This window comes from Bubalus kerabau, chromosome 3 (assembly GCF_029407905.1).
Source record: "Bubalus kerabau isolate K-KA32 ecotype Philippines breed swamp buffalo chromosome 3, PCC_UOA_SB_1v2, whole genome shotgun sequence".
NCBI lineage: Eukaryota > Metazoa > Chordata > Mammalia > Artiodactyla > Bovidae > Bubalus > Bubalus kerabau.
In genome coordinates this window covers 54,979,130-55,005,628 of record NC_073626.1, presented here as the reverse complement: position 1 = coordinate 55,005,628, position 26,499 = coordinate 54,979,130, and the positions used below count along the sequence as shown (strand labels likewise).

Below are 26,499 nucleotides of genomic sequence, written 5' to 3'. Positions count from 1 at the left end.
GAGTAAAGACGGCTGCCTAGATAGAGCTGAAATTCCTGACCGGGAAACCCTGTGTGGAGACCTTACCCCGCTCTGCTCTCGGGCGGAGTCCAAGGGAGGTTAGGAGAGGTTGCCGCGGGGGGAAATGACACCCGGGCACCTGAGCTGTGAGAAAGACAAAATTTCTTGAGGTTCCTTCTTTTTCTCGGTGGGTCGGGCCAGGAGGAGCTGAGGGAGCCAGGATCATCCTAATTTGAGAATCTCAAGCTGTATAAACTCCCCAGGAAACTGAGAATTGAGGTTTTGGGAGTGGGTTCCAGGGGTCTAGATGTTCTCAAGGCTTTTAAGGATTTTTTTTTTTTTCATTCTCATATTGTCGTCTTCAGAAAATGAGGAGAAGGTCAGAGGACAGCTGCTGCTCTAGGGCCACCAAGAGGAAGGCTGGAGAGAGTAGGGAGGAGCCAGGGGCCCCTGCCAAGGGCCGGTCAGTGTAGATGGGCTAGCCCATCCTTCACTTTGGAGGTAAGGAGTGTGAACCTAATTCATTAGGGAGTTATCAGAATGTTGTCACAAACAGGCAAACTGTTTCTTAAAGGACTCGGGTCTCTGGTTCTTGTCCCAGCCACTCAACGTAGACAGGCAGGGTGAAAGCAACCATAGGCCATATGTAAAGGGATGAGCATGGCTGTATTCCAAACTTTATTTGTGGACTTTAAATTTTAATTTTATGTGTCAGTTTTTTTTCTTTGGTGGGCTGCAGGCTATAGGTTGCCAATCCCAGTTTAAGTGACTGAGAAGGCAAAAAGCAGGTCAGTAGGGATGTTTCACTTATTGAGGGATCGAGTCACTGTTAACTCACCGTCATCTTTCAAAGTTCAGAGGAGGTCAGTAGTGACCACCGAGGATTGACATTGTCAGTGAGTTCACTGCAGGCCAGTGCGAGTTCCTTGGATGTTCACAGAGACTGTCAGTAGATCTCAGTGGCAGTTACTGGGAGGTCAGTGACAGACTGAAAGTAACCAGGGAGCCATTGGGACTTGGAGTGTTTACTAAGTAATTGAGGGGTCAAAACAGTCAGGCAAGTTCACTGAGGACCCCTAACCAGGGCTCGATAGTGAATGTCAGTGTAATCACTGAGATTTCTTGGATGGTCTCAGGACTCAGTTGTTGGACTCAGGGTGGTGGGATAAAGAAGCATCACTGAACTTTGAGAAAATATGGAGGTCCACTGGAGGAGTCACAGAGACGCTTGAACCCCTGAGTAATCATGGACACTAATAGCAATCATTTGGGGATAGTGGACACCAGAGTAAAGGGGGAATATCCACTGCAGATCACAAAAGGGCTTTCTGAACCCTGCTAGCAGTGAATGTCATTGGTTGTCAGTAGTCACTGGAGACTGGCGACCTGGAGCGCAGAGACAACACTGAGGCTCAGTGAGCCCTGCATATCTGTGGTGGTGACTGGGAGGCAGGGCAGCTAATGCAGCAAATGGGTTCTGGCTAGTTGGGGGATCTCTGTTCCACTAGAGGCTGGGGGTGTGTTTGTCCAACAGGATGGGGTGTCTATCTGTCCCCCTGGTTTAGGGGACATTTGTCTATCCTAAGCACCTTTCTGACAGGCTCGGGTCTTTCTTACTGGCAGAGTTAAGTCTGTCAAGCCGAAGGTCTGGCTGGATAGCTGACTGGGTAGTAGGCTGTCTTTCCACAGACTGTCTCTGTGTCCAGTTGTGGTGCTTCATCTGTTCTTGAGGGATTGTGTCTTTTGGTGGCTGGAAGCAGGATGGGAGGGGTGTCGTGTCTGGACACAGGTCTCTCTGGATGCCTGGCTGGTCATCTTCCCACCTGTCTAAGAATCTGTCCATTTGTTTGGCTGTCCTGCTATGTAGTCTGTCTTTGCCTGGGATTTTATCTAGAAGCCTGTCTTACCAGAGGTTTGTGTGTCTGTCTGCCTCTGTAGGGATCTATCTGCCTATCTGGCCTGTGAACAGAGTGGCTGAGACTTCAGTCCACCTGACATGCTTCCACCATGGTTCACTGTTTCTGGCTGCACATTCAACCACAACTCCATACCCTCCTCCCCGTCCCACTCTATGTCCTCCTCTAGTTAAGCAGACTGCCATCCTGACACTGGCCACCCCTCCATGTCTCTTCAACATCCAGATTCTTCTGGCTTGCCCTCCACTCAGCTCAGGCACTGGGTGTGGGAGGTGGGAAGACCACCAAGACCTCCTCCAGCAGCCGCGGATCACCCCTCTCCATTCTCCCAGAGAACTGCAAGCTGTGTTCTTGCAATGGGACTCACTGCTGCTGCTGGCCCTCTTGCACACACTCCTGGAGGCAAGCAGTGGGAGCAGCTGGCACTGTCCTGCAGGTCCCGGGCACTCCAACACCCACATGCCAGTCTGCCACCTGCTTGCCACCTCAGAGGCCAGCAACAGAGCCAAGTGGACAGGGTGCTGGAAGGTGATCAGGGAAGCTTTCACAGTACTATGCAGAGCCCAGCCTAGGCTGTTGTTACAAAGGGGAAATCATAAACAGGAGACACTACCTTCACCTAGAAAGCTTTTGAGGAGACAGTCTGAGACTACTGAAATCCCTACTGAAAAGTTCTTCTCCAACTTCCTTTTTTAACTAGCCACAAGAGGGAAGAAGAAATTTGAAAAAACTCTCCCACTGCTCTACTCTGTTAAGAACCTTTGGTTGGGTGGGCTTACCTATTGGCCCATCTACAACTCTGCCATTTGGCAAACAGAAAAATGCCACTCACTCCAGTTATAAATGCCAGTTTGCATTCACCAGTGACTGGGGGTAACTGCCTTTGTGACGGCTTTTATTCCAGACTCTGGAAACTCTACAAAGACAAGCCAATTTCCTAACTGAATAAATTACAAAGAAAAAAGTTAAAGAGAACACAAATGCTCATAGCAGCATTATTCAAAACAGCCCCAAAGTGAGCAACCAAATTTCGTAAACTGATGGATGAAGAAAATATGGTGTACACTGTTAGGGTCCACAAGGGGCTCATGGCGTATTGTTAAAAAAAATGGCCCATTGTAGGTGACCTGACAAACGAGATGAAGTCACAGTGACCACAATGCCCTGATGGCGAGCTGTTTTTTCCTTAAAGCAATATCCTGTTTTTCCCTGCTGGTACCAGTGTCTCAAGACTACATGGCCACCAATCTCTAGGGTCTCTGGTCCTGGCGCACACGAGGTTGATTTGAGCCCTCTGAGCATTTCTGGCAGGTTTGGGGTTTGATTCTAAGCGTGAACTCGCCTCTTCTACCGTCTTGCTGGCACTTCTCAGCCCTTGGACTTGGGGTATCTCCTCACAGCTGCTCCAGCGCCACGCAGCTGCTGCTCGAGCCTACTGTCTTGCTGTGGCTTCTCCGACCTTGAACATGGGGTGAGTATCTGTGTTTGAGTATCTCCAGTGGAGGTATGGGTCAGCAGTGGACTGCCGCAGGGGCAGGGGCTCTGGGTGCAGCAGACCTGGGTATGGCATAAGCCCTCTTGGAGGAGGTCGCCATTAACCCCACCATAGAGCTGCCAGGACTTACAAAGGCCTTCGAAACAGACTCTTGGAGGGCACAAACAGAACCTCGTGCATACCAGGACCCAGGAAAAAGGAGCAATGACCCCACAAGAGACTGACCCAGACTTGCCCGTGAGTGTCCAAGAGTCTCCAGAGGAGGAGTGGGCCAGTAGTGGCTTGCTGCAGGGTTGGGGGCATTGAATGTAGCAGAACACGCCGGGGGCCTTTTGAAGGAGGTCACCATTATCTTCATTGGATTCCCTGATGGCTCAGACGGTAAAGAGTCTGCCTGCAATGCGGGAGAGCTGGGTTCGATTCCTGAGTTGGGAAGATCCCTGGAGAAGGAAATGGCAACCCACTCCAGTACTCTTGCCTAGAAAATTCCATGGATGGAGGGGCCTGGTGGGCCTCCACCATAGTTTGGCCCCAGGTAAATAACAGGGAGGGAACACAGCTCCACCCATCAACAGAAAATTGGATTAAAGATTTACTGAGCATGGCCCCGCCCATCAGAACAAGACCCAGTTTCCCTCTCATCAATCTCTCCCATTAGAAAGCTTGCATAAGCCTCTTATCCTTTTCTATTTGAGAGCAGACAGACTGAAAACCATAATCACAAAAAACTAACCAATCTGATCACATGGACCACAGCCTTGTCTACTTCAAAGAAACTATGAGCCATGCTGTGTAGGGCCACCCAAGACCGATAGATCATGGTGGACAGTTCTGACAAAACGTGGTCCACTGGAGAAGGGAATGGCAAAACACTTCAGCATTCTTGCCTTGAGAACCCCATGAACAGTATGAAAAGGCAAAACGATAGGACAAGGAAAGATGAACTCCCCAGGTCGGTAGGTACCCAATATGCTACTGGAGATCAGTGGAGAAATAACTCCAAAAAGAATGATGGATGGAGCCAAAGCAAAAACAATACCCAGTTGTGGATGTGATTGGTGATGGAAGCAAGGTCTGATGCTGTAAAGAGCAATACTGCATAGGAACCTGGAATGTGAGGTCCATGAATCAAGGCAAATTGGAAGTGGTCAAACAGGAGATGGCAAGAGTTAATGTTGACATTTTAGGAATCAGTGAAATAAAATGGACTGGAATGGGTAAACTGAACTCAGATGACCACTAATATCTACTACTGTGGGCAACAATCCCTTAGAAGAAATGGAGTAGCCCTCACAGTCAACAAAAGAGTCCGAAACGCAGTACTTGGATGCAATCTCAAAAATGACAGCATGATCTCTGTTCATTTCCAGGACAAACCATTCAATATCACAGTAATCCAAATTTATGCCCCGACCAGTAATGCTGAAGAAGCTGACGCTGAACAGTTCTATGAAGACCTACAAGACTTTCTAGAACTAACACCCCCAAAAGATTGCCTTTTCATTATAGGGGACTGGAATGCAAAAGTAGGAAGTCAAGAGACACTCAGAATTAAGACAAGTTTGGCCTTGGAGCATAGAATGAAGCAGGGCAAAGGCTATAGAGTTTTGCCAACTGAGTGCACTGGTCATAGCAAACACCCTCTTCCAACAACACAAGGGAAGACTCTACCCATGGACATCAACAGATGGTCAATACTGAAATCAGATTGATTATATTCTTTGCAGCCAAAAATGGAGAAGCTCTAAACAGTCAGCAAAAGGAAGACTGGGAGCTGACTGTAGCTCAGATCATGAACTCCTTATTGCCAAATTCAGACTTAAATTGAAGAAAGTAGGGAAAACCACTAGATCATTCAGGTATGACCTAAATCAAATCCCTTACGATTATACAGTGGAAGTGAGAAACAGATTCAAGGGATTAGATCTGACAGAGTGAAGAACTATGGAAGTCTGGGACATCGTACAGGAGTCAGGGATCAAGACCATCCCCAAAAAAAAGAAATGCAAAAAAGAAAAATGGCTGTCCTAGGAGGCCTTACAAACAGCTATGAAAAGAAGAGAAGCAAAAGGCAAAGGAGAAAAGGCGAGATATACCCATTTGAATGCACAGTTTCAAAGAACAGTAAGGAGAGAAAAAAGTGTTCCTCAGTGATCAGTGCAAAGAAATAGAGGAAAACAACAGAATGGGAAAGACTAGAGATCTCTTCAAGAAAATCAGAGATACCAAGGGAACATTTCACGCAAAGATGGGCTCAATAAAGGACAGAAATGGTATGAACCTAACAGAAGCAAAGATATTAAGAGATGGCAAGAAAAGATTGTCGCAACCTAGATAATCATGATGGTATGATCACTCACCTAGAGCCAGACGTCCTGGAATGCAAAGTCAAGCGGGCCTTAGGAAGCATCACTACTAACAAAGCTAGTGGAGGTGATGGGATTCCAGTTGAGCTATTCCAAATCTGAAAAGATGATGCTGTGAAAGTGCTGCACTCAATATGCCCACAAATTTGGAAAACTCAGTAGTGGCCACAGGACTAGAAAAGGTCAGCTTTCATTCCAATCCCAAAGAAAGGCAATGCTGAAGAATGCTCAAACGACCGCATAACTGCACTCATCTCACATGGCAAGGAAAGTAATGCTCAAAATTCTCCAACCCAGTATGTGAACCATGAACTTCCAGACGTTGAAGCTAGTTTTAGAAAAGGAAGAAGAACCAGAGATCAAATTGCCAACATCCGCTGGATCATCAAATAAGCAAGAGAGTTCCAGAAAAACATCTATTTCTGCTTTACTGACTATGCCAAAGCCTTTGACTATGTGGATCACAAGAAATTGTGAAAAATCCTTAAAGAGATGGGAATACCAGACACCTGGCCTGCCTCTCAAGAAATCTGTATGCAGGTCAGGAAGCAACAGTTAGAACCGGACATGGAACAAGAATGGTTCCAAATAGGGAAAGGAATATGTCAAGGCTGTATATTGTCACCCTAATTAACTTATATGCAGAGTACCTCATGAGAAACACTGGGCTGGAGGAAGTACAAACTGGAATCAAGATTGCTAGGATAAATATCAATAACCTCAGATATGCAGATGACACCACCCTTATGGCAGAAAGTGAAAAAGAACTAAAGAGCCTCTTGATGAAAGTGAAAGAAGAGAGTGAAAAAGTTGGCTTTAAGTTCAACATTCAGAAAACGAAGATCATGGCATCTGGTCCCATCACTTCATACCAAACAGATTGGGAAACACTGGAAACAGTGACAGACTTTATTTTTGGGGGCTCCAAAATCACTGCAGATGGTGACTGCAGCCATTAAAGTAAAAGACACTTGCTCCTTGGAAGAAAAGTTATGACCAACCTAGACAGCATATTAAAAAGCAGAGACATTACTTTGCCAACAAAGGTCAGTCTAGTCAAAACTATGGTGTTTCCAGTAGTCAGGTATGGATCTGAGAGTTGGACTATAAAGGAAGCTGAGCGCAGAATTGACGCTTTTGAACTGTGGTGTCAGAGAACTCTTGAGAGTCCCTTGGACTGCAAGGAGATCCAACTAGTCCAACCTAAAGGAAATCAACCCTGAATATTCACTGGAAGGACTGATGCTGAAGCTGAAACTCCAATACTTTGCCCACCTGATGCAAAGAAGTGACTCTTTGAAAAGTCCCTGATGCTGGAAAAGATTGAAAAGATTGAGGAGGAGATGACAGAGGATGAGATGGTTGGATGGCATCACAGACTCAGCGGACATGAGTCTGATTAAACTCTGGGAGTTGGGGATGGACAGGGAGGCCTGGCGTGCTGCAGTCCATGGGGTCGCAGAGTCAGACATGACTGAGTGACTGAACTGAAAACTGAAACATGACCACCCAACCGTGAGAACCCTCCGAATACAAGATCACAAGACCCCAGCTGTGAGTTTAACTAAGGACCCCTCCCTTTGAGGCACAATTTCCCATCGATGGGTATAAGAAAAGTTGGCTATAAAGGGAGAGCACTGGTTTCTAAGGTAGATCCCTTCCTCTCTTCCTATAATGTGTCTTTCTCTGCCTGACTGCCATGGTCACCTTACATACACATATAATAGAATACTATTTAGCAACAAAGAGGAATGAACTAGTGATACATACTACAACATAAATTTTGAAAACAACACTGAGAAGTGTGAAATATTTCCTGCCATATCAGTAGGCAAGAATGTCACCGCCATCAGTGATTTCAGGCTTCTAAACGTGAATGAGAGCTCCCAAAAGGGAAAACAATGCCTGTGATCCAGTAGATCCTGCTACTCCGCCCCCACAGAGATTGCTAAGGAGCTTGGGGTGGGGTGGGGGGGTTGCTGGATGTGAGCAAAAGTAGCAGTCTTCTGTCACCCCTTACGGTGAAAGAGGAATTAAAGATGTGAACACTCAAAAAGCAAGAGTGCGGGATTTGGTCCCAGATAGCACAAATGCATATGAAAGGAAAGAGTTCAGTGAGCCCAGAAACTTGCATCTTCCCATATAAAGAAGAGCACTAAATTCCTTGAGACATCCGGTTTTCCTTAATTAACAATAATCTTTGATGTTCAGACTGCCTGCCCTCTTTGTTGCAAACTTCTATATATAGCCTGCCTCCCTCTCCAGCCTCTTCAGAACAGTTCCTCAGGGATACCTGAGATGCTGTTTCCCAGGCTTGAAGTCCTAAACATTCCCACCAAATAAAATAACTTATTATGCTCAGGTTGTGACTATTCTTTAGTCGACAGAAGCCAGTCACAAAACACTAAATTGTATGATTCCATTCCGTTACCGAGTGTAAGCTCATACTAAGCTCGCTGCACAACAGGCAGGTTCAAGAGATGAGTCAATGAGACAAGGAATAGAGACTTTATTCAGAAAGCCAGCAAACGAAGATAATGGGTTTGAACCATCTTGCCTGATGGAGTCTGAATTCAGGCTCCTTTACACCAAAAGGGGAGGGAGAAAAATCAAACACTTCCTGGTTCCCATTCGCCTCCAGAGGGGATGGGTTAATTTCTTCCTCCCTGCAGTCACTCACAGCTGGGCCTGGTCAGGATGTTTCCTGGAGCTAAACAAAGGTATTTCAGCCTAACACTCATTACCTGGAAGCAAGGTTCCCAGAGATGGGCCATTATGTATAATTTAAGCTTGGAGGCAACATCCCTTTAGTGAATAACTTGGAATACAAGATTCTTCTCTATCACAGTTCCTATGGAATGTCCAGAGTAGGCAAGTCTATAGAGACCAAAAGTAGATTAGTGGTTACAAGGTGCTGAGAGTTGGGAGAAGATTGGAAAGGAAGGGGAAGTGACAGCTAAAGGGTATGGAGTTTCTTTCAGAAGGGACAAAAATGGCCTAAAATTAGACTGTGGTGATGACTGTACAACCCTGTGAATATAATTAAAAAATATTTAACTGTATATTTTAAACAGATGAATGGTGCTGACATGCATTATATCTCAACAAAGCTGTTTTAAAAAGGACAAGAGAACTGTCAACCATTTGCAATGAAATGCACCTAAGTTGTATGCTGGTTCAAATGAACATACCATATCAGGGGAAACTGAACATTAACTGGATATGTAGAATAGAATCTGGAATAACTATTGATTTTTTTAAGTGTGACAGTGCTATATTATTTTTGTTGAGTCTTATTTTTTATGGAAATATTTTTGGATGAAATGATATGTATCTGGGATTTGCTTCAAAATAAGTGGAGTAGATATAGGGAGAGGGTGCAGCTACAAAGTGGGTTGTTGTTTAGTTGCTAAATCCTTTGCGACCCCATGGACTATAGCCGGCCAGGCTCCTTGGTCCAAGACATTTCTCAGGCAAGAATATTAGAGTGGGTTGCCATTTTCTTCTGTAGGGGATGTTCCTGACTCAGGGATCAAACCTGTGGCTCCTGCGTCTCCCCTGTGTCCTGCATTGGCAGGTGGATTCTTTACTGCTGAGCCACCAGGATACTGGTCAATGAGATGGGCTTCATGGACTCACTGTACAGTCCTCTCTGCTCTTATTTTGGAATTCTTCACAATTAAAAGACTTAAACAATCTATCAACGTAGAGGTAAACAACTTTCTATAAAGAGCTAACGGATCTCAGAGAACACACATATAGCCAATGAATATTTGAATATGTATGACATCTATTACGAGCTTCCCTCGTGGATTAGATGGTAAAGAAGCTGCCTGCAATGCAGCACACCCGGGTTCAATTCCTTGGCTCAGGAAGATCCCCTGGAGGAGGGCATGGCTATCCTCTCCAGTATTCTTGCCTGGAGAATCCCATGGACAGAGGAGCCAGGTGGGCTACGGTCCATGGGGTTACAAAGAGTCTGACATGACTGAGCATCTGTTATAATTTTAAAAATACATTCAATTGAGGAACAATTTTGCACCTAGAGCTTGACCAAGTCTGACAGTCCCCAGTTATGACAAGGACACAGGAAACACTCAGATCTACTGACAGTGGCTGGAAGAGACAGCCTCTTGGAGGATCATCCAGCAGCATCTATAATCATTTTCAAGACACAGTTCCACTTGCAGCAGTTTACTCATCAGATATACTTGAATAAATACGCACAGACGTTATGTTCAGTGTTCCTGAAGCAATGTTTGTGGTTGTTAAAACAGGAAACAAGTTGAGTCTGTGCCCATCAAAGTGGTGAATTCACATACCAGACATTCTTGATAACATCCAAGTGCACTGGGTTCTCTGAGAAACTTGAATTACACTCAAAGGCGGCCACAATGAAATGAATAAATGGTGTGCATCTTGTTTATTTTCTGCCTGCCCTGGCTGAAAGCTGGTCCCCAGGGCCACCCTCCGCTGTGAGACGTCTGTGCTCACACTTTGATTCCCATTCCCAGATGATGAATGTACATGGCCACTAACAGCAGCACCAGATCTCCCACGGTAGCAGCAAACCCTCCCAACAGCCCAGGAGCTCGTCACTGCATCAGGTCTGCCTTGTCCTACACACAGTGTCACTACCGGACCTGAGGACATCCCAGAGCTGCCAGGTCCGCAATTGAGGAGACCCCCACCACCTTTCACACTCAACCCGACAGACCTGCCCTGACCACTTAAGAGGTAAACAAGAGTGCTACAGCAACTACATTTTATCTGACCTCTCCCCACCTCCCAGGTCCAGGTCCACATCCTCATTAGTGAGTGGGCTACTCGGCACTCAGGAAGACTCTCTTGTGTGCGGTGTTGGTGTAGGGGTGCCAGCGCCACTCTACGTCTGCAGTGGCCTCCTGTTCCAGCGTGCCCAGGCGGATCATGTACACTGGGGGAAGGGGATGAGATATAGTCACCTACATATCCAGCACTGCCCACCACCAGATGTAGGAAAAGCCCCAAACTCACACTTCAGCTCAAAGCGCGGCCCAACCTCGGTCAGCTCCACATTGCGGTGGTTGGTCTTCTTGTATACATGGTGGCTGGGGCAAAGGGGGCAGGGCAGGGTTGAGCAGAGGCAGGGAGCAGCTGCAGGATAAACAACAAACAGTACAGGGACATAAAGGTGGGGACATCACTTGAGCCCAGCCAACAGACCTACCGGAAGGAGATGTAGTCGTCCTGGTTGGCGAAGGTGATGACCCGGTGGCTGTCATCTTTGGGCACAGGGAATAGGTAGCGGAGTATGTCAGAGACCTAGGGCAGCAGGAAGAAAAGCCTAAAATGCCTGGCCTAGGACCCCCCAGCCCCCAGCCCCCAGCCCATGGCCGCAGACTCACCCGCTTACCCAGGCGGGAGGAGAAACCATGCATGATGAGGTGAGGTTTGGCCTCTGATGCAGTTCCCAGGTCAGGGATGTCATGCCTCATGACTACGTTGCACAGTGTGAAGTACGCAGTTGGGCCAAAGGGCAGGTGGCTGACAATGAGCCCCACTGGCAAGGCCACACAAGCTGTTAGAGACCCTCTGCTCCTACCCAGCCACCCTCGCAGCACCGAGCTCCCTCCCACCAGCCTTACCGGGTGTGCCTCGATGCTCGTGGACAACCAGCAGGTCAGTGACCCCATTGGCTTTGCAGGCTCGCACCAGAGCTCCTACCTCATGCCGGCCACGGTTCATGCGCTGGGCACCAGGGAACACCAACTTCAGCTCCTGCATGTGAACTCCCTCTGGTTAGGATGGGCCTCTGAGTGTCTGAACACCTCCCACTCACGCCTGTTGTCATACCTTTGCAAACATCTTAAGGCGGGAACTGGGATCTCGGGAGGTAGTAATCATGACCTTGGGATCCTCAACCCCTGCCCAACGATACTCATCATCTACGTGGTTGGTCACACCTGTTAGGAGCATGAGGCACGAGAACACGATATTGTCGAGGGAAGTGAAATGCTAACGTGCGGTGGCCAAATCCACCCAGAACAACACTATCTGACAATACCTTCAAGAATGGAAATGCTCTGTACCTGCTCTGGACAACAGGGTGGCCCCTGGCCAAACTGGCTACAAGCACAAGTGTGATCGAGGAACTGAATCTTTCTACTTGATTTTAGTTCATTTAAGCTCTGGTAATCACATGGAACAAGTAGCTGCCATGTTAGCACAAGTCCAGATTCTGTTAAGGCCCAGAGTAACAGACTCCTTTACTTCACAACAAATTTTTATGCTGTGATTCCTTTCATATTTGTTGAATAATGGAATGAATCAAACATCTGGATACCAATGAAGTCCTGGTAGCTGAGGACACAAATGAACAAAATGACACTGTTCTGTCCCATCAGAACCTACATTCCTAGTGAGAGGGCCAATTAACGGACAAAACAAAGTACAAAGTGGGGTAATACTGTGCCATGTAAACAGAACTGGGAGCACGCAGTGAGAGGGCCCCTGAGGTGTCATCTGTGCACAGCCATGAGGGTGCCTGGAAGACCGTTTCAGGATCAGGAGCTTCACAGCCTTTCTTCAGGGTGTGTCAGGAATGACACGGAAGTTAATGGGCTCAAGTGCAGGAAGAGAAGCTGGACCATAGAGTCCGGGAAGGTCACCTTCACCGCCGGCATCGTCAAACTCCAGGGACCCCTGTAAGGCCAGAGCTTCCCTGCGTAACTCGGTGGGAATCAGGCGGTTCTCTGCAAGGGGAAGACAGAGAGGTTGAGAGAGAAATGCATAGAACCTTCAGTTTTTACAACACTGTACAAACTTGATAGGAAAACACCCCTTTACTCCTTTCTGAGCAGAGAGCTGATATGTAATTAGAGGTGGAGGTGGTAATGAAACAATTATTTTTTGGCTATATGCCACCTTGTTAAGAGTGTTTATGGGTGATTTCATTTACTGTGGGTGCTGAGTGTCAAGACTTGAGAGGTTTCTAAAATATCTAACCACAAGTATGCATTCCCTTTGTAGTCAGAAAAAAATTAACAATGTTAAAAAAAGATAAATGGAAACTACTCATTCTATATGAAGGTGGATCAGAAACCCTCAAACCCTCTGACATTAAAATCATTCATCGTGATGCTCTGGGTCAGAGGTTCCCTCTGTGAACTAAAGCTAGATTTGGCAGAGGGGCTGGCCTGTGTGGCCGTGCCCACTTTGGAGCATGTCCTTGAATCCAGCACTTCTCTCTAACATACCCTGGACAAACTCTTGCACACTGAAGACAGCGTTCACAGCAGCAGGGCTGACCCAAACTAAAAATAAGCTGTCCACCCCCCACAGTGAATTGGATGAAGACCCTGTGGAATATTTACCTGCAGGAGCCCCACCTACACTCAATGGATCTTAGTAACGATGCCAAACAAAAACATAACGTGGCAAAAGAATACGCAAAACCTAATACTACCTAAAATCAACCAATATGATTTAATATTACAAATAAGCATGATACAGGCAAAAAAGAAGAGGAAGGAAATGGCTTATTTTTAATCAATATTCAATACTGTGGTTCTCTAGGTCGGGGGAAATATTTCTGAACTTCAATATATTTATCATTTTCATTTCTTAATGTGAGCAGATAGGTCATTACATCAGGAGCTCAGTCCCAACAGACTCTCTACAGGATCCATGGGCAGCAGTCTGCCAGGTTCCTCTGTCCCTGGAATTTTCCAGGCAAGGATGCTGGAGTGGGTTGCCATTTCCTACTCCGGGTTAGAACCCACACCTCTTGCATCAACAGGGTAGATTCTTTTACCACTAGCGCTGAGAAGCTCTGTATTACATTATGCTTGACATAAATATACACACACATACTTTACATGTCTAAAACCTAAGACAATCAAAGTGAATTTAAAACAGGTACTGAGTTGATGTACAATCAGGAAACAGAGCTCCACCAACACAAGAACCAACGAGATACATCTAAATAAAGCATTTCCAATCAGGCACGTGTGACAGACTCTTTTAACAGTAGGGCAAATGGAAAGTGGGCAAAATATTGCAAAGTTAAATTCCTAATTTACAACGCAAATAAAATTAAGTTCTACACGAATTAACAGTTTTCAAATACAAGGGACTTGTAACAGCAGTAAAAGACAATCAGATATTACCCTGTAGTGACAACAAGTAGCAAGAACAGAAACGATGCAGGGGAAATATGTATAGGACCACGTGAAATGTTTAAATCTGGAAAGGCCTAGACACTGCAACTTAGCGACTGAACAACGGACACTGTAAATAAAATTAATAAGCAAGCTGTAAAATCTGGATACTGTAACATAAATGACAAGTAATTCATACGATCTTGAAAGGAATATTTGCAAACCATGAAGAAGATCGAACAGTTAAGGGAAATGACCAGTAAACACGTGAAAAAATACTCACCACTCTAACACAAGTAAATGCTAATTAAAAGCCTTTTACAGCACTGGGGCCTGTTTCCCGTTGGGTTTTAAAACTAAGGTCTCTAGAAAAGATCGGACAGCGGGGGACACACGTACCCTCAAGCGCGCGCCGAACCTTGTCCTTCCTCTCCTGGGCCGTTCGTTCAGCCTCCTCTCGTGCCTTGCGGTACAGGTACTCGCGGCGAAGGCGGGCCTCGCGGCGCAGCTGGGGAAGAGCGGGCCCATTCAGACAACCCGTTTTCTCCAAGCAAAGCAGGCTCCAGAAACATACGCCCCGACCCCACCGGCCACAACCCCAGCCTCCACTAGCCCCCGACCTCCAAAACAGGAGTTTAAAACATCCCTCCTACCATCCTGAGGGCAACTTCCACGTGGGTCCAGGAGAATCTTTGGATACCGCTTGCGCAACGCAGTCCTCGCCTCCGCCGTCCTCCTTCCGCCCTTAACCAAAAGTCGGTACAGACTTCACTGGATCCCGCTGATTCCTACAATGCCCGAAGTTAAAATGGCGAACAGAAGGTGGGAGTGGCAAAGCGATTGGCCAGACTGAAGCGCGTGCTCACTGAAGCAACCAATAGGCAGGATAGGGCGGCAAGGTGCTGTCACGTGACTTAGACCGGCAGTTAATAAAGGCGACAGCCTGGCTTCACTACCTAGCGCGAGGAGGCGAATGTTCGATTTGAAGGTGAGGAATCCCTAAAATAATCATAACTGTAGCTTCAGCAGGTGTAAAAGCTGTACAGCGATTAACCAGATGATCGCCTACCCGCCTATTCTGAAATTAAAGCCGCCCCTCTAAAATGGACGCCTCGTTTCATCGCCACTCAGACAACTCTACGTTTAAATCGCGGCCGCTTCCAGAAGTGATTCGGAGATACCCACAGCTCTTGCCGATTGTCCGGGTGGCTGGTGCCCTTCGGATGCTTGCCTGACGAAGGTTATCACTTCCAGGGTCGCAGCTCTGAGGCCGCGCTGATCCTGAAAAGCGCAAAACAGGCAGCCACAATCCACCCACGACTGGGAACGCCCCCGAGAGGGCGGGCCTCGCACGCCTATTGGCTGTCCTGCTAGGACGGCAGGCACTGATTGGGCGACCTGTCAGGAGCCGGCTCTCGACTCTGCGGAACAGATGGCTTCTCGGGATCTGCGGGCCGAGGTCGACTTTGTTCTCCTGCAGCTCCTCGGTGACCTGGAGCAACTGGAGGCGAAGCGGCAGGCGCTAAACGCCCGGGTGGAGGAGGTGGGAGCTTCGGGCGGGAGGGCAGGCTGGCCGGCGCACGGAAGTTACTTTGTTTCACCTCTTCTCTCTTCCCAGGGCTGGCTCTCGCTCTCCAAAGCGCGCTATGCCATGGGTGCCAAGTCAGTAGGGCCCCTGCAGTATGCCTCCCACATGGAGCCCCAGGTCCGCGTCGGCACCAGGTGAGGAGCCTTGCATGCTGCAGCGGGTGGGCGGGCAGAGGGCCGGGCCGGGGCCGCCAAAGGTCCAATCTCCCAATCTCCCTTGTCGTTCTGTAGCGAGGCTCAGGACGGACTCCAGAAGTTCTGGATGGTGAGAGCCGGCACCCAGACTCCAGAAGAGGTGGGATCCCGCGAGGCAGGTGAGCTCCCCCTCTTCTTCCCGTAGGGTCCCTTCCCATATAAAAGACAAAATGCATGGGACGTCTGAGTAGATGATTTTATTTAGGCTGTTACGATAGAGCGCGCCCCAATTTTGAAGATCAGAATATCTCAGCAGAGAGGTTTTTTTGCCTTAGATTTATAGGGGGAATAGAAAGTTATGGGCGAGGTCCCTTACCGTTAGAATTGTTTTGCAGTCAGAGGAAGTCTCAGCTGAACAGAAGATGTTTATTTCTGTGTCTAGCTAGTTTAAGGGGGACAAATTTCTAATCCCAGTTAATCATTCATGAGACAATGGGGAGTTGAAGGGTGTGTCTGGCTTTTCAGCAGGTTCAGGCAAAATGGCAAAAGTCTGTGTACCTTTTTCACAGGAAAACAAGGGGGGTCATTTGCTGGTTTTATGACAGTCAGTAAAAAAGAGTGGACAGACACAAGGGGAAGGGTAGTTCCTTGTAATAAGGTGTTTTCTGAAACATAAAACGAATTTTACAACAGTTGGTATTTTCTGGGATCTTGAACTTAGATCGAGTTTAACATTGTCGCCAAGAAGACGGCCAGGTATTAATAACAAGACCCCTAGCCTTTCTTTCTTCAGCTCTGCGCAGGCGCAAGGGTCTCCCAAGGACCCCAGAGCCAGACTCCTCCCCAGCTCCCCAGAACCCTTTGAAATGGTTTGGAATCCTGGTTCCTCACAGTCTGCGACAAGCTCAAGCCAGCTTCCGGGAGGGTGAGTGACCCTGAAAGGGACCTATCTACCGTGAGTGCTAACTAATGCCAGGCTTGGGATTAGTCTGCAAAGGGCTTTGCAGGTTTTCTCCATTTCAGGCTTGTTGCACACCTACTATTTTTTAAAAAAGCATTTATTGGCTGTTGGCAGAGTTCAGGTTCATAGGAGGTGCTGGGGATACAGCAGGAAACAAAAGGTATAACACCCTCATGGGATCTTTATTGAGTGCAGAAAAACATGCGTGAAAACAAATAAGTAGGCCCTAAATAAAATACCAGGCAATGAAAGTTGCTATGAAAAAATAAGGTAGAGAGAGTGCAATGGATGGCATAGCCTAGGGGAGCTGTTGTGTATTTGGTAGCCTGGAAAGGCCTCTGAAGAGATGAAGGAAAGACCTTTGTTGGTGATCTGGGGGAACAGTGTTCTAGGTGCCAGGGACCAACCAGGGCAGATCTCTGAGGTGATGTTGCATCTGGTATGGCAGAGAGGAGGCCAGTGGGCAAGAGTGGAGGTGGTGTGGACAGTGGAAGACAGGATAAGTAGGGGGAAAACTGCATGTTTTTTCGAGTGGAAACCACAGGATTTGCTGATAGATCAATTCGGGAGTAAGGGAAGGAGAACAGTGAAGGATGCGCCCAGTCTGTAGTCAGAATGCCTGAAAAGGTGAGGCGGGAGGGCAACAGAGCAGCAGCTGAGGTAAAGTCAGGAGTGGTGTGGGGTATGTTCCTGGTGTGGTGGAGATTTTGAATGGATGGTTGGGTACATGTATCTGGAGTTTGGAAGAGGCCTGGACTGGAGAGAGAGATTTGAGAGCTCACTGCATAACACTGGTTTTAAATTCCCAAGTTGCTGACACAGCCACAGCATTAAAGTTGAAATGGGATGAGGTCAGCAGAGGTCCCAGGAATGTAAACAGGAAATAAGGGGAAAAGAAGGGAAGAGACCAGTCAAGAAGACTAAGGAGTGGGGCAGAAGCAACATCAGAAGGGTAAAGTGTTATCTGGAGGGAGTGATCAGTGTGACCAGGCAGTATGGCAGAAGACAGGACTGGCCAGTGGACTGGGTGGTGTGGAGGGCCCAGAGGACTTCCCAGCAGCTATTCCAGGAGAGGTATCAAGTGGAAGCAACATAGGTGTGGATCCAGAATGTGGACCACTCTTGGGGGCAGAGAAAACAAGTAGAAGGAGAGAGGGCAAGAGTAGTGAGGGCCTGTGATAATGGAGAAAAGAAGGAATGATATAAGGACAGAGACTATGTTATAATCTGTGAATTTTTAGTTCCTGGTGGGTGCTATAAGAGGGTCAAGGAAATTTGAGGGGGAGGTGACATTTTAGCAATGACCTGAAGGATTTGAGAGTATGAGTCCAGTGAGGTTCTCAAGGAGTCAATGCCAGCTGTACCTGGAATGTTTTAGGACTAGTTTGAAGGCCAGAGTGGCCTGAGGGTATTCAGAGCCCCTTGAGACATGTGGCACCATAGATACCACAGTGACAATGTCTTCTCCTCCTCTAGGTCTGCAGCTGGCTGCAGACATGGCCAGCCTTCAGAGCCGCATCAACTGGGGTCGAAGCCAGCTCCAGGAACTCCAGGAGAAACTCAAGCAGCTAGAACCCAGGGCTCCCTGACCTGTCACCACAGAAGCAAGGAGTGGGAACAGCCATTCTTCGATGTGGCTCCCTTATCAGCCCTTCCTCCTTCACAGATTGCCCACCACCCCATCTAACTCCCGCTCCTTAATACTTCTCTGGTCTGCATGTTTCCAACTTTGTTAGGTGGGGAAGTCTGAAGAGGCAAACTGCATAATGTTCAAGGTTACTACTGTGAAACCACTTGTAAACTCACATTGTCCCAGGACACATCCATGTGGAGCAGTCACAAAGCTGTTGGGTTAGTTCATATTATTGAACAATAACAACTTCACGCATCAATTAGCTGTGGTTTTTCATTACTGGATGAAATACTACACAGCTACTGGCAGGGAAGGACAAGAAGTAGGTGCTTCAGTTTCTCCAGATCCTTAAAACTGACTTTGATGGGGGGCAAAAAACATACACAGCTACACAGGTCAGGACAGAAGAATCATTCTGCGTTGATAGAAAACCACACATATCTGAGTAGATGGGAAATGCTTAGCAGGTTTTAAGCCAGAAAGTAAAAAGGATCTGACCTAAATTTTCAAGGGAACTCTTTCAAGAGACCATTCAGGTTTTTAAAAGACTGCCTTTCAAGAATGAGTCTTTTAATTTGTTGAGGGGCCAGAAACTCTGTGTCCTGGCTTCATTTTTCTATGGGCTTGTTGATATTTTTAGCAGTTTCTAGGAGCTTATTGGGGATGTTAGTTTTTTGTTTATAATATGAGATGTATCTTTTTTCCCAGTTTTTGTGTTTTAACTTCACTTATGGTGGGTTTTTTTAACTTTTTATTATAAAACACATTGCATTAAACTGCACAGAACAGTTGAATAGTGTAATGAGTAAGGTGAAAGCTCTCTCAGCTCTTGTGTTTAAATCAAGTTTCTTAGAACAGTTGAAATTATCAGGTAGCTATTTTATGATTTCTGGCTTTGGGATTGCAGTTGATGGGATAATAGAATTCTCCAGTGTTTTCCTCAAGAACTTTTGTATTCAAGTGAAGTATAGGGTGAGTCCTGCATTCAACGTCTTCTTTTCTACCATAGTTCATACAGTGGACCATCATTAGCGCTGATTTGAAATGCCACCCTTTTCTTTCGATTAATCCCAGTGTTGTATACCCCTACCATATTTTGGCATTTCCATTTTTTTCATTGATCTGAATGTAAGTTAAGACACAGGTACCACAGTGTTTTAATTCTTGAGCCTTTAATAAAAATATACTTGAATCGCTGCTGCCTGCTGCTGCTGCTAAGTCGCTTCAGTCCTGTCCGACTCTGTGCGATCCCACCAGGCTCCCCCGTCCCTGGGATTCTCCAGGCAAGAACACTGGAGTGGCTTGCCATTTCCTTCTCCAATGCATGAAAGTGAAATCGCAATAGGGCAAATTTTCTGGTTGGATTGGAGGAATTTTGGAGAGGGGGCACCCTACCTTTGTTTGTGAAAAGCTTAATTGAAGCACTCAAAAGGAAACAATGTGACTGGAGGGGAAAAGGGTATTCCCTCCCCCAACACAACGGTTGCATTTCAGAGATTCTCAAGCCAAAATGAGCGAAGGTGAACACCCTGTTTTAGCCATTCTAGGAAAAGATTTTCTCTGGGAACCTGGTCCTGAGGCGGGTGCCAGGGGAGGGGGGTGGCCACGGGGAGAGAAGTCTTGTTTTAGACGTCAGTTGACAACGAAGGTCAAGCAATAGCCCTCCTTCATTTACTGTTTGAAACTACGCTTCGGGGGCGCTCAAGGTCCAAGGCGGTTACCAGCGCCTCGTCACACACCCTCGCTCGGGTTCTAGAGGGCGCTTTCCGGAGTAAGAGCCCCTCCAAGAGACACCGGGATCTGCTGACAAGCACCGCGTAAGCAGACCAGGGCTCGCGCAGCCGCAGTCAGGCTGAAATGCTACACGCGCGCGCAAAGCCTGAAGTGCGCAGGCGTGTGGATGTGCTGACGACAGGCTGACGCAGATGATATATATATGAATAAGGGAGAAATGCTTTCAGTGGTTCCCATATGGTCTAGCGGTTAGGATTCCTGGTTTTCACCCAGGCGGCCCGGGTTCGACTCCCGGTATGGGAACTAAAAATACCCTTTTTACTTGAAGTTATTTGCCAAAGTTTCAGTTTTTTGCCTTTAGTACATCTCAAGTCAAATGAACTGTTTCTTTCCATTTAATCCTAGCGATATCTATGCCCAGGAAACTCCGGGGCCCATTCTTAAATGTTTTAATCATTGTCAATTCTCATCACATTATTAGCTAGTTGTTCTCTAACACTGAGTTACATAAGATACCTTATATACTGCCTATATAATGCAGTACCTTAATACCACAGAATTAATAATATTATTATTTGCATATTAAATATTTAATTTTAAAATATTAAACCTCCGCTGCGCAGAGCGTCCCTGCTCTCCGGCTCATCCCTGAAGGGCTGTGCGGCAGGGAGAGGTGGAGCCCCACCCCTGCAGATTGGCCCAAGAGACTGCAGGCAAGCCCGAGGCTGAGCTGCTGCTGACCTGGGTCCGCGGAGGAGCGATGAGCTGGGTGCCGGGAGGAACTGGAGAGTTCCCTGAAATTTTTAACTTTTTAGCCCTGTGGCTGCTGTGTTCCTCCTGTGATCCAGTGGCTGGGGTTCCTGGTGAGAGGGTAACAGGCAGGAAGGCTCAGTGCAGTTCAGTTCAGTCTCTCAGTCGTGTCCGACTCTTTGCGACCCCAAGAATTGCAGCACGCCGGGCCTCCCTGTCCATCACCAACTCCCGGAGTTCACTCAAACTCACATCCATTGAGTCGGTGATGCCATCCAGCCATCTCATCCTCTGTCGTCCCCTTCTCCTACTGCCCCCCATCCCTCCCAGCATCAGAGTCTTTTCCAATGAGTCAGCTCTTCGCATGAGGTGGCCAAATATTGGAGTTCCAGCTTTAGCATCAGTCCTTCCAAAGAACACCCAGGACTGATCTCCTTTAGAATGGACTGGTTGGATCTCCTTGCAGTCCAGGGGACTCTCAAGAGTCTTCTCCAACACCACAGTTCAAAAGCATCAATTCTTCGGCGCTCAGCCTTCTTCACAGTCCAACTCTCATATCCATACTTGACTACTGGAAAAACCATAGCCTTGACTAGATGGACCTTTGTTGGCAAAGTAATGTCTCTGCTTTTCAATATGCTATCTAGGTTGGTCATAACTTTCCTTCCAAGGAGTAAGCATCTTTTAATTTCATGGCTGCAGTCACCATCTGCAGTGATTTTGGAGCCCAGAAAAATAAAGTCTGACACTGTTTCCACTGTTTCCCCATCTATTTCCCATGAAGTGATGGGACCAGATGCCATGATCTTAGTTTTCTGAATGTTGAGCTTTAAGCCAACTTTTTCACTCTCCTCTTTCACTTTCATCAAGAGGCTTTTTAAAGTTCCTCTTCACTTTCTGCCATAAGGGTGGTGTCATCTGCATATCTGAGGTTATTGATATTTCTCCAGCAATCTTGATTCCAGCTTGTGCTTCTTCCAGCCCAGCATTTCTCATGATGTACTCTGCATATAAGTTAAATAACCAGGGTGACAAAATACAGCCTTGACGTACTCCTTTTCCTATTTGGAACCAGTCTGTTGTTCCATGTCCAGTTCTAACTGTTGCTTCCTGATCTGCATACAGGTTTCTCAAGAGGCAGGTCAGGTGGTCTGCTATTCCCATCTCTTTCAGAAGGCTGCTGCTGCTGCTGCTAAGTCGCTTCAGTCGTGTCCGATTCTGTGCAACCCCAGAGACAGCAGCCCAACAGGCTCCTCCGTCCCTGGGATTCTCCAGGCAAGAATACTGGAGTGGGTTGCCATTTCCTTCTCCAATGCATGAAAGTGAAAAGTCAAAGTGAAGTCGCTCAGTTGTGTCCGACTCTTAGCAACCCCATGGACTGCAGCCTACCAGGCTCCTCCAATCATAGGATTTTCCAGGCAAGAGTACTGGAGTGGGGTGCCATTGGTCTCTCAGAAGGCTCCTGCTGCTACTGCTGCTAAGTCGCTTCAGTCGTGTCCGATTCTGCGACCCCATGGACTGCAGCATACCAGGCTTCTCCGTCCATGGGATTCTCCAGGCAAGAACACTGGAGTGGGTTGCCATTTCCTTCTCCATCTCAGAAGGCTGGGGGTCTCCAAACAGAGAAAATAGGCTGCAAGTGTCAGACGTTTTTTCTCTCTCTCTTAAGTTGCAGGAGGAAGCAAACTACAAGTGTCAGATTTTCTTTTTTCCCTACTCTATACAAATTCGGAGAAGGCAATGGCACCCCACTCCAGTACTCTTGCCTGGAAAATCCCATGGACGGAGGAGCCTGGCAGGCTGCAGTCCATGGGTTCGCAAAGAGTCAGAAATGACTGAGAGACTTCACTTTCACTTTTCACTTTCACTTTTCACTTTCATGCATTGGAGAAGGAAATGGCAACCCACTCCAGTATTCTTGCCTGGAGAATCCCAAGGACGGAGGAGCCTAGTGGGCTGCTGTCTATGGGGTCGCACAGAGTCGGACACTACTGAAGCGACTTACCAGCAGCAGCAGCAGCTATACAAATTTAAAAGCAGGTTTCTCTTAAAATTCGGTGTTGCCATGATGACACCTCGTTCCACCTGAACTTAACTTTTCTCAAACCTTGAGCTAACCAATGCGTTTTTCTTATGGAAATGTTTTTCTTAAGCTATGTTAATGAACTATGTATTAACTTACCCTAGACTCTGTCTTCAAGTAGTTATGCTTAAGAATCAGAACCCATGAGGGCTGAACAAACCAGTATGTTTTACTCATACATTGTTCAGTTCAGTTCAGTCCCTCAGTCGTGTCTGACTCTTTGCAACCCCGTGGATTGCAGCACTCGAGGCTTCCCTGTCCATCACCAACTCCCAGAACTTACTCAAATTCATGTCCGTTGAGTCCATGATGCCATCCAACCATCTCATCTTCTGTTGGCCCCTTCTCCTCCCGCCTTCAATCTTTCCCAGCATCAAGGTCTTTTCCAATGAGTCAGTTCTTCGAACCAGGTCACAAAACTATTTTTAATACTCTGTCTAGGGGTCATAATTGGTCATAACTTTTCTTCCAAGGAGCAAGTGTCTTTTAATTTCATGGCTGCAGTCACCATCTACAATGATTTTGGATCCCCCCAAAATAAAGTCTCTCACTGTTTCCGTTATTTCCCTATTTGCCATGAAGTGATGGGACCAGATGCCATGATCTTAGTTTTCTGAATGTTGAGTTTTAAGCCAACATTTTCACTCTCCATTTTCACCTTCATCAAGAGGCTCTTTTGTTCCTCTTCACTTTCTGTCATAAGGGTGGTGTCATCTGCATATGTGAGGTTATTGATATTTCTCCCAGCAATCTTGATTCCAGCTTGTGTTTCATCCAGCCCAGCATTTCACATGATGTACTCTGCATATAAGTTAAACAAGCAGGGTGACAATATACAGCCTTGATGTACTCCTTTACCAATTTGGAACCAGTCTGTTGTTCCATGTCCAGTTCTAACTGTTGCTTCTTGACCTGCATAGGGATTTCTCAGGAGGCACGTAAGGTGGTCTGGTATTCCCATCTCTTTAAGAATTTTCCATAGTTTGTTGTGATCCACACAGTCAAAGGCTTTGGCATAATCAATAAAGCAGAAGTAGATGTTTTTGTGGAATTCTCATGCTTTTTCGATGATCCATGTTGGCAATATGATCTCTGGTTCCTCTTCCTTTTCTAAATCCAGCTTGAACATCTGGAAGTTCTCAGTTCATATACGGTTGAAGCCTCACTTGGAGAATTTTCGGCATTACTTTGCTAACATGTGAGATGAGTGCACTTGTGTAGTAGTTTGCACATTCTTTGTCATTGCCTTTCTTTGCGATTGGAATGAAAACACCTTTTCCAGTCCTGTGGCCACTGCTGGTTTTTCCAAATTTGCTGGCATATTGAGTGCAGCACTTTCAAAGCATCATCCTTTAGTATTTGAAACAGATCAGCTAGAATTCCGTCACCTCCACTAGGTTTGTTAGGTAATGTTTCGTAAGGCCCACTTGACTTCACAATACAGGATGTCTGGCTATAGGTGAGTAATCACACCATCATGGTTATCTGGGTCATTAAGATCTTTGTTGTACAGTTCTGTGTATTCTTGCCACCTCTTCTTAGTATCTTCTGCTTCTGTTAGGTCCATACCATTTCTTTCCTTAATTGTGTCCATCTTTGCATGAAATGTTCCCTTGGTATCTCTAATTTTCTTGAAGTGATCTCTAGTCTTTCCCATTCTATTGTTTTCCTCTATTTGTTTGCATTGATTACTGAGGAAGGCTTTCATATCTCTCCATGCTATTCTTTGGAACTCTGCATTCAGATGCTTATATCTTTCCTTTTCTCCTTTGCCTTTTGCTTCTCTTCTTTTCTCAGCTATTTGTGAGGCCTCCTCAGACAACCATTTTGCTTTTTTGCATTTCTTTTTCTTGAGGATGGTCTCGATCACTGCCTCCTGTATATTGTCCCAAACCTCCATCCATAGTTCTCCAGGCACTCATCAGATTTAATCCTTTGAACTTATTTGTCACTTCCACTGTATAATCCTCCTAGTTATGGATGGCTCCGATGGTAAAGTGTCTGCCTGCAATGCGGGGGACCCAATTTCGATCCCTGGGTCAGGAAGATCCCCTGGAGAAGGAAATGGCAACCCACTCCAGTACTCTTGCCTGGAGAATCCCATGGAAGGAGGAGCCTGGTAGGCAGCAGTCCATGGGGTCACTAAGAGTCAGACACGACTGAGTTACTTCACTTTGACTTTTCATTTTCATGCATTGGAGAAGGAAATAGCAACCCACTCCAGTATTCTTGCCTGGAAAATCCCAGGGATGGGGGAACCTGGTGGGCTGCTGTCTATGGGGTCACACAGGGTTGAACACGACTGAAGCGACTTAGCAGCAGCAGCAGCAGATGGTTAAGTGTCTGCCTGCAATGCGGGGGACCCAGTTTCGATCTCTGGGTCAGGAAGATCCCCTGGAGAAGGAAATGGCAACCCACTCCAGTACTCTTGCCTGAAATATTCCATGGACAGAGGAGCCTGGTAGGTTACAGTCCATGGGGTCGCAAAAAGTCAGACATGACTGAGAGACATCACTTTCACTGTATAATCATAAGGGATTTGCTTTAGGTGGTACCTGAATGGTCTAGTGGTTTTCCCTACTTTCTTAAATTTAAGTCCGAATTTGGCAATAAATTGTTCATGATCTGAGCCACAGTCAGTTACTGGTCTTGTTTTTGCTGAGTATATAGAGCTTCTCCAACTTTGGCTGCAAAGAATATAATCAATCTGATTTTGGTATTGACCATCTGGTGATGTCCACATATAGAGTCTTCTCTTGTGTTATTGGAAGAGGTTGTTTGCTATGACCAGTGTGTTCACTTGGAAAAACTCTGTTAGCCTTTGCCTTGCTTCGTTTTGTACTCCAAGGCCAAATTTGCCTGTTACTCCAGGTATCTCTTGACTTCCTACTTTTGCATTCCAGGCCCCTATAATGAAAAGGATGTCTCTTTTGGGTGTTAGTTCTAGAAGGTCTTGTAGGTCTTCATAGAACCGTTCAACTTCAGCTTCTTCAGCATTACTGGTTGGGGCATAGACTTGGATTACTGTGATATTGAATGGTTTGCCTTGGAAATGAACAGAGATCATTCTGTTGTTTTTAAGATTGCATCCAAGGACTGCATTTCAGACTCTTTTGTTGACTGTGGTGGCTATTCCATTTCTTCTAAGGGATTCTTGCCCACAGTAGTAGATATAATGGTCATCTGAGTTAAATTCACCCATTCCAGTCCATTTTAGTTTGTTTGACACTCGGAGGGCCCAAACAAACCTTATGCGCACCAGGACCCAGAGACTTCACAGAGACTGAGCCAGAACAGTGCTTGGGCGTCTCCTGCAGAGGTTTGGGTCAGCAGTGGCCTGCCGTAGGGGCAGGGGCACTTATTTCAGCAGTGTATGCATGGGACGTTTTGAAGGAAGTCGCCATTATATTCATTACCTCCACCATAGTTCGGCCTCAGATCAAACAACAGGGAGGAAACACAGCCCCACCCATCAACAGAAATTTGGATTAAGGATTTACTGAGCATGGCCCTGCCCATCAAAACAAGACCCAGTTTCCCCCTCAGTCAGTCTCTCCCATCAGAAAGCTTCCATAAAATTCTTATCCATCCGAGGGCCAACAGAATGAAAACCACACTCACAGAAAACTAATCAAACTGATCACATGGACCACAGTCTACTCTAATTCAATGAAACTATGAGCCATGCCGTTGTAGGG

The 26,499-nt window shown here is 46.6% G+C and overlaps 3 protein-coding genes and 1 non-coding gene across 8 annotated transcripts in view; 3 read left to right on the top strand and 1 right to left on the bottom strand.

The window, feature by feature from the left end:
- Positions 1–26,499, top strand: part of TUBGCP5 (tubulin gamma complex component 5) — a 294,174-nt gene that overhangs the window by 207,770 nt on the left and 59,905 nt on the right. The gene's annotated exons all lie outside the window — the stretch shown is intronic.
- On the bottom strand, positions 10,186–15,233 carry IMP4 (IMP U3 small nucleolar ribonucleoprotein 4). Its single transcript, XM_055571849.1, has 10 exons — positions 15,104–15,233; positions 14,572–14,706; positions 14,318–14,426; positions 12,428–12,511; positions 11,613–11,722; positions 11,405–11,537; positions 11,165–11,319; positions 10,987–11,081; positions 10,794–10,867; positions 10,186–10,713 (listed from the first exon to the last, which is right to left on the bottom strand). Exons 2-10 carry the CDS (start codon positions 14,572–14,574, stop codon positions 10,601–10,603), a joined length of 876 nt encoding a protein of 291 aa, XP_055427824.1. The 5' UTR covers positions 14,575–14,706; positions 15,104–15,233; the 3' UTR covers positions 10,186–10,600.
- On the top strand, positions 14,781–19,431 carry CCDC115 (coiled-coil domain containing 115). 5 transcript variants are annotated; one of them, XM_055571857.1, is made up of 6 exons: positions 14,827–14,906; positions 15,173–15,461; positions 15,537–15,640; positions 15,737–15,819; positions 16,419–16,565; positions 18,078–19,431. In XM_055571857.1, the coding sequence occupies exons 2-6, from the start codon at positions 15,351–15,353 to the stop codon at positions 18,188–18,190; spliced, it is 558 nt and encodes a 185-aa protein (XP_055427832.1). In that variant the 5' UTR covers positions 14,827–14,906; positions 15,173–15,350; the 3' UTR covers positions 18,191–19,431. The 5 variants fall into 5 exon arrangements, with proteins under 5 accessions (XP_055427835.1, XP_055427832.1, XP_055427834.1 ...); XM_055571860.1 differs by lacking the exon at positions 15,173–15,461 and having other exon boundaries at positions 14,781–14,906; XM_055571859.1 differs by lacking the exon at positions 14,827–14,906 and having other exon boundaries at positions 14,914–15,377.
- TRNAE-UUC (transfer RNA glutamic acid (anticodon UUC)) lies at positions 20,200–20,271 on the top strand. Its single transcript has one exon. It is a non-coding gene; the product is annotated as a tRNA-Glu (tRNA).

Bases quoted from the DNA above. Each gene is read 5' to 3' on its own strand.
- IMP4 (XM_055571849.1), bottom strand. The intron at 12,512-14,317 runs GTACGTGTGTCC...TTCCCCTTGCAG, and splicing joins GGTTCGGCGCGCGCTTGAGG to AGAACCGCCTGATTCCCACC. The intron at 11,082-11,164 runs GTGAGTCTGCGG...CTGCTGCCCTAG, and splicing joins CCTCCCGCCTGGGTAAGCGG to GTCTCTGACATACTCCGCTA.
- CCDC115 (XM_055571857.1), top strand. From the start codon at position 15,351: ATGGCTTCTCGGGATCTGCGGGCCGAGGTCGACTTTGTTCTCCTGCAG. The intron at 15,462-15,536 runs GTGGGAGCTTCG...CTCTCTTCCCAG, and splicing joins TAAACGCCCGGGTGGAGGAG to GGCTGGCTCTCGCTCTCCAA. The intron at 15,641-15,736 runs GTGAGGAGCCTT...GTCGTTCTGTAG, and splicing joins CAGGTCCGCGTCGGCACCAG to CGAGGCTCAGGACGGACTCC.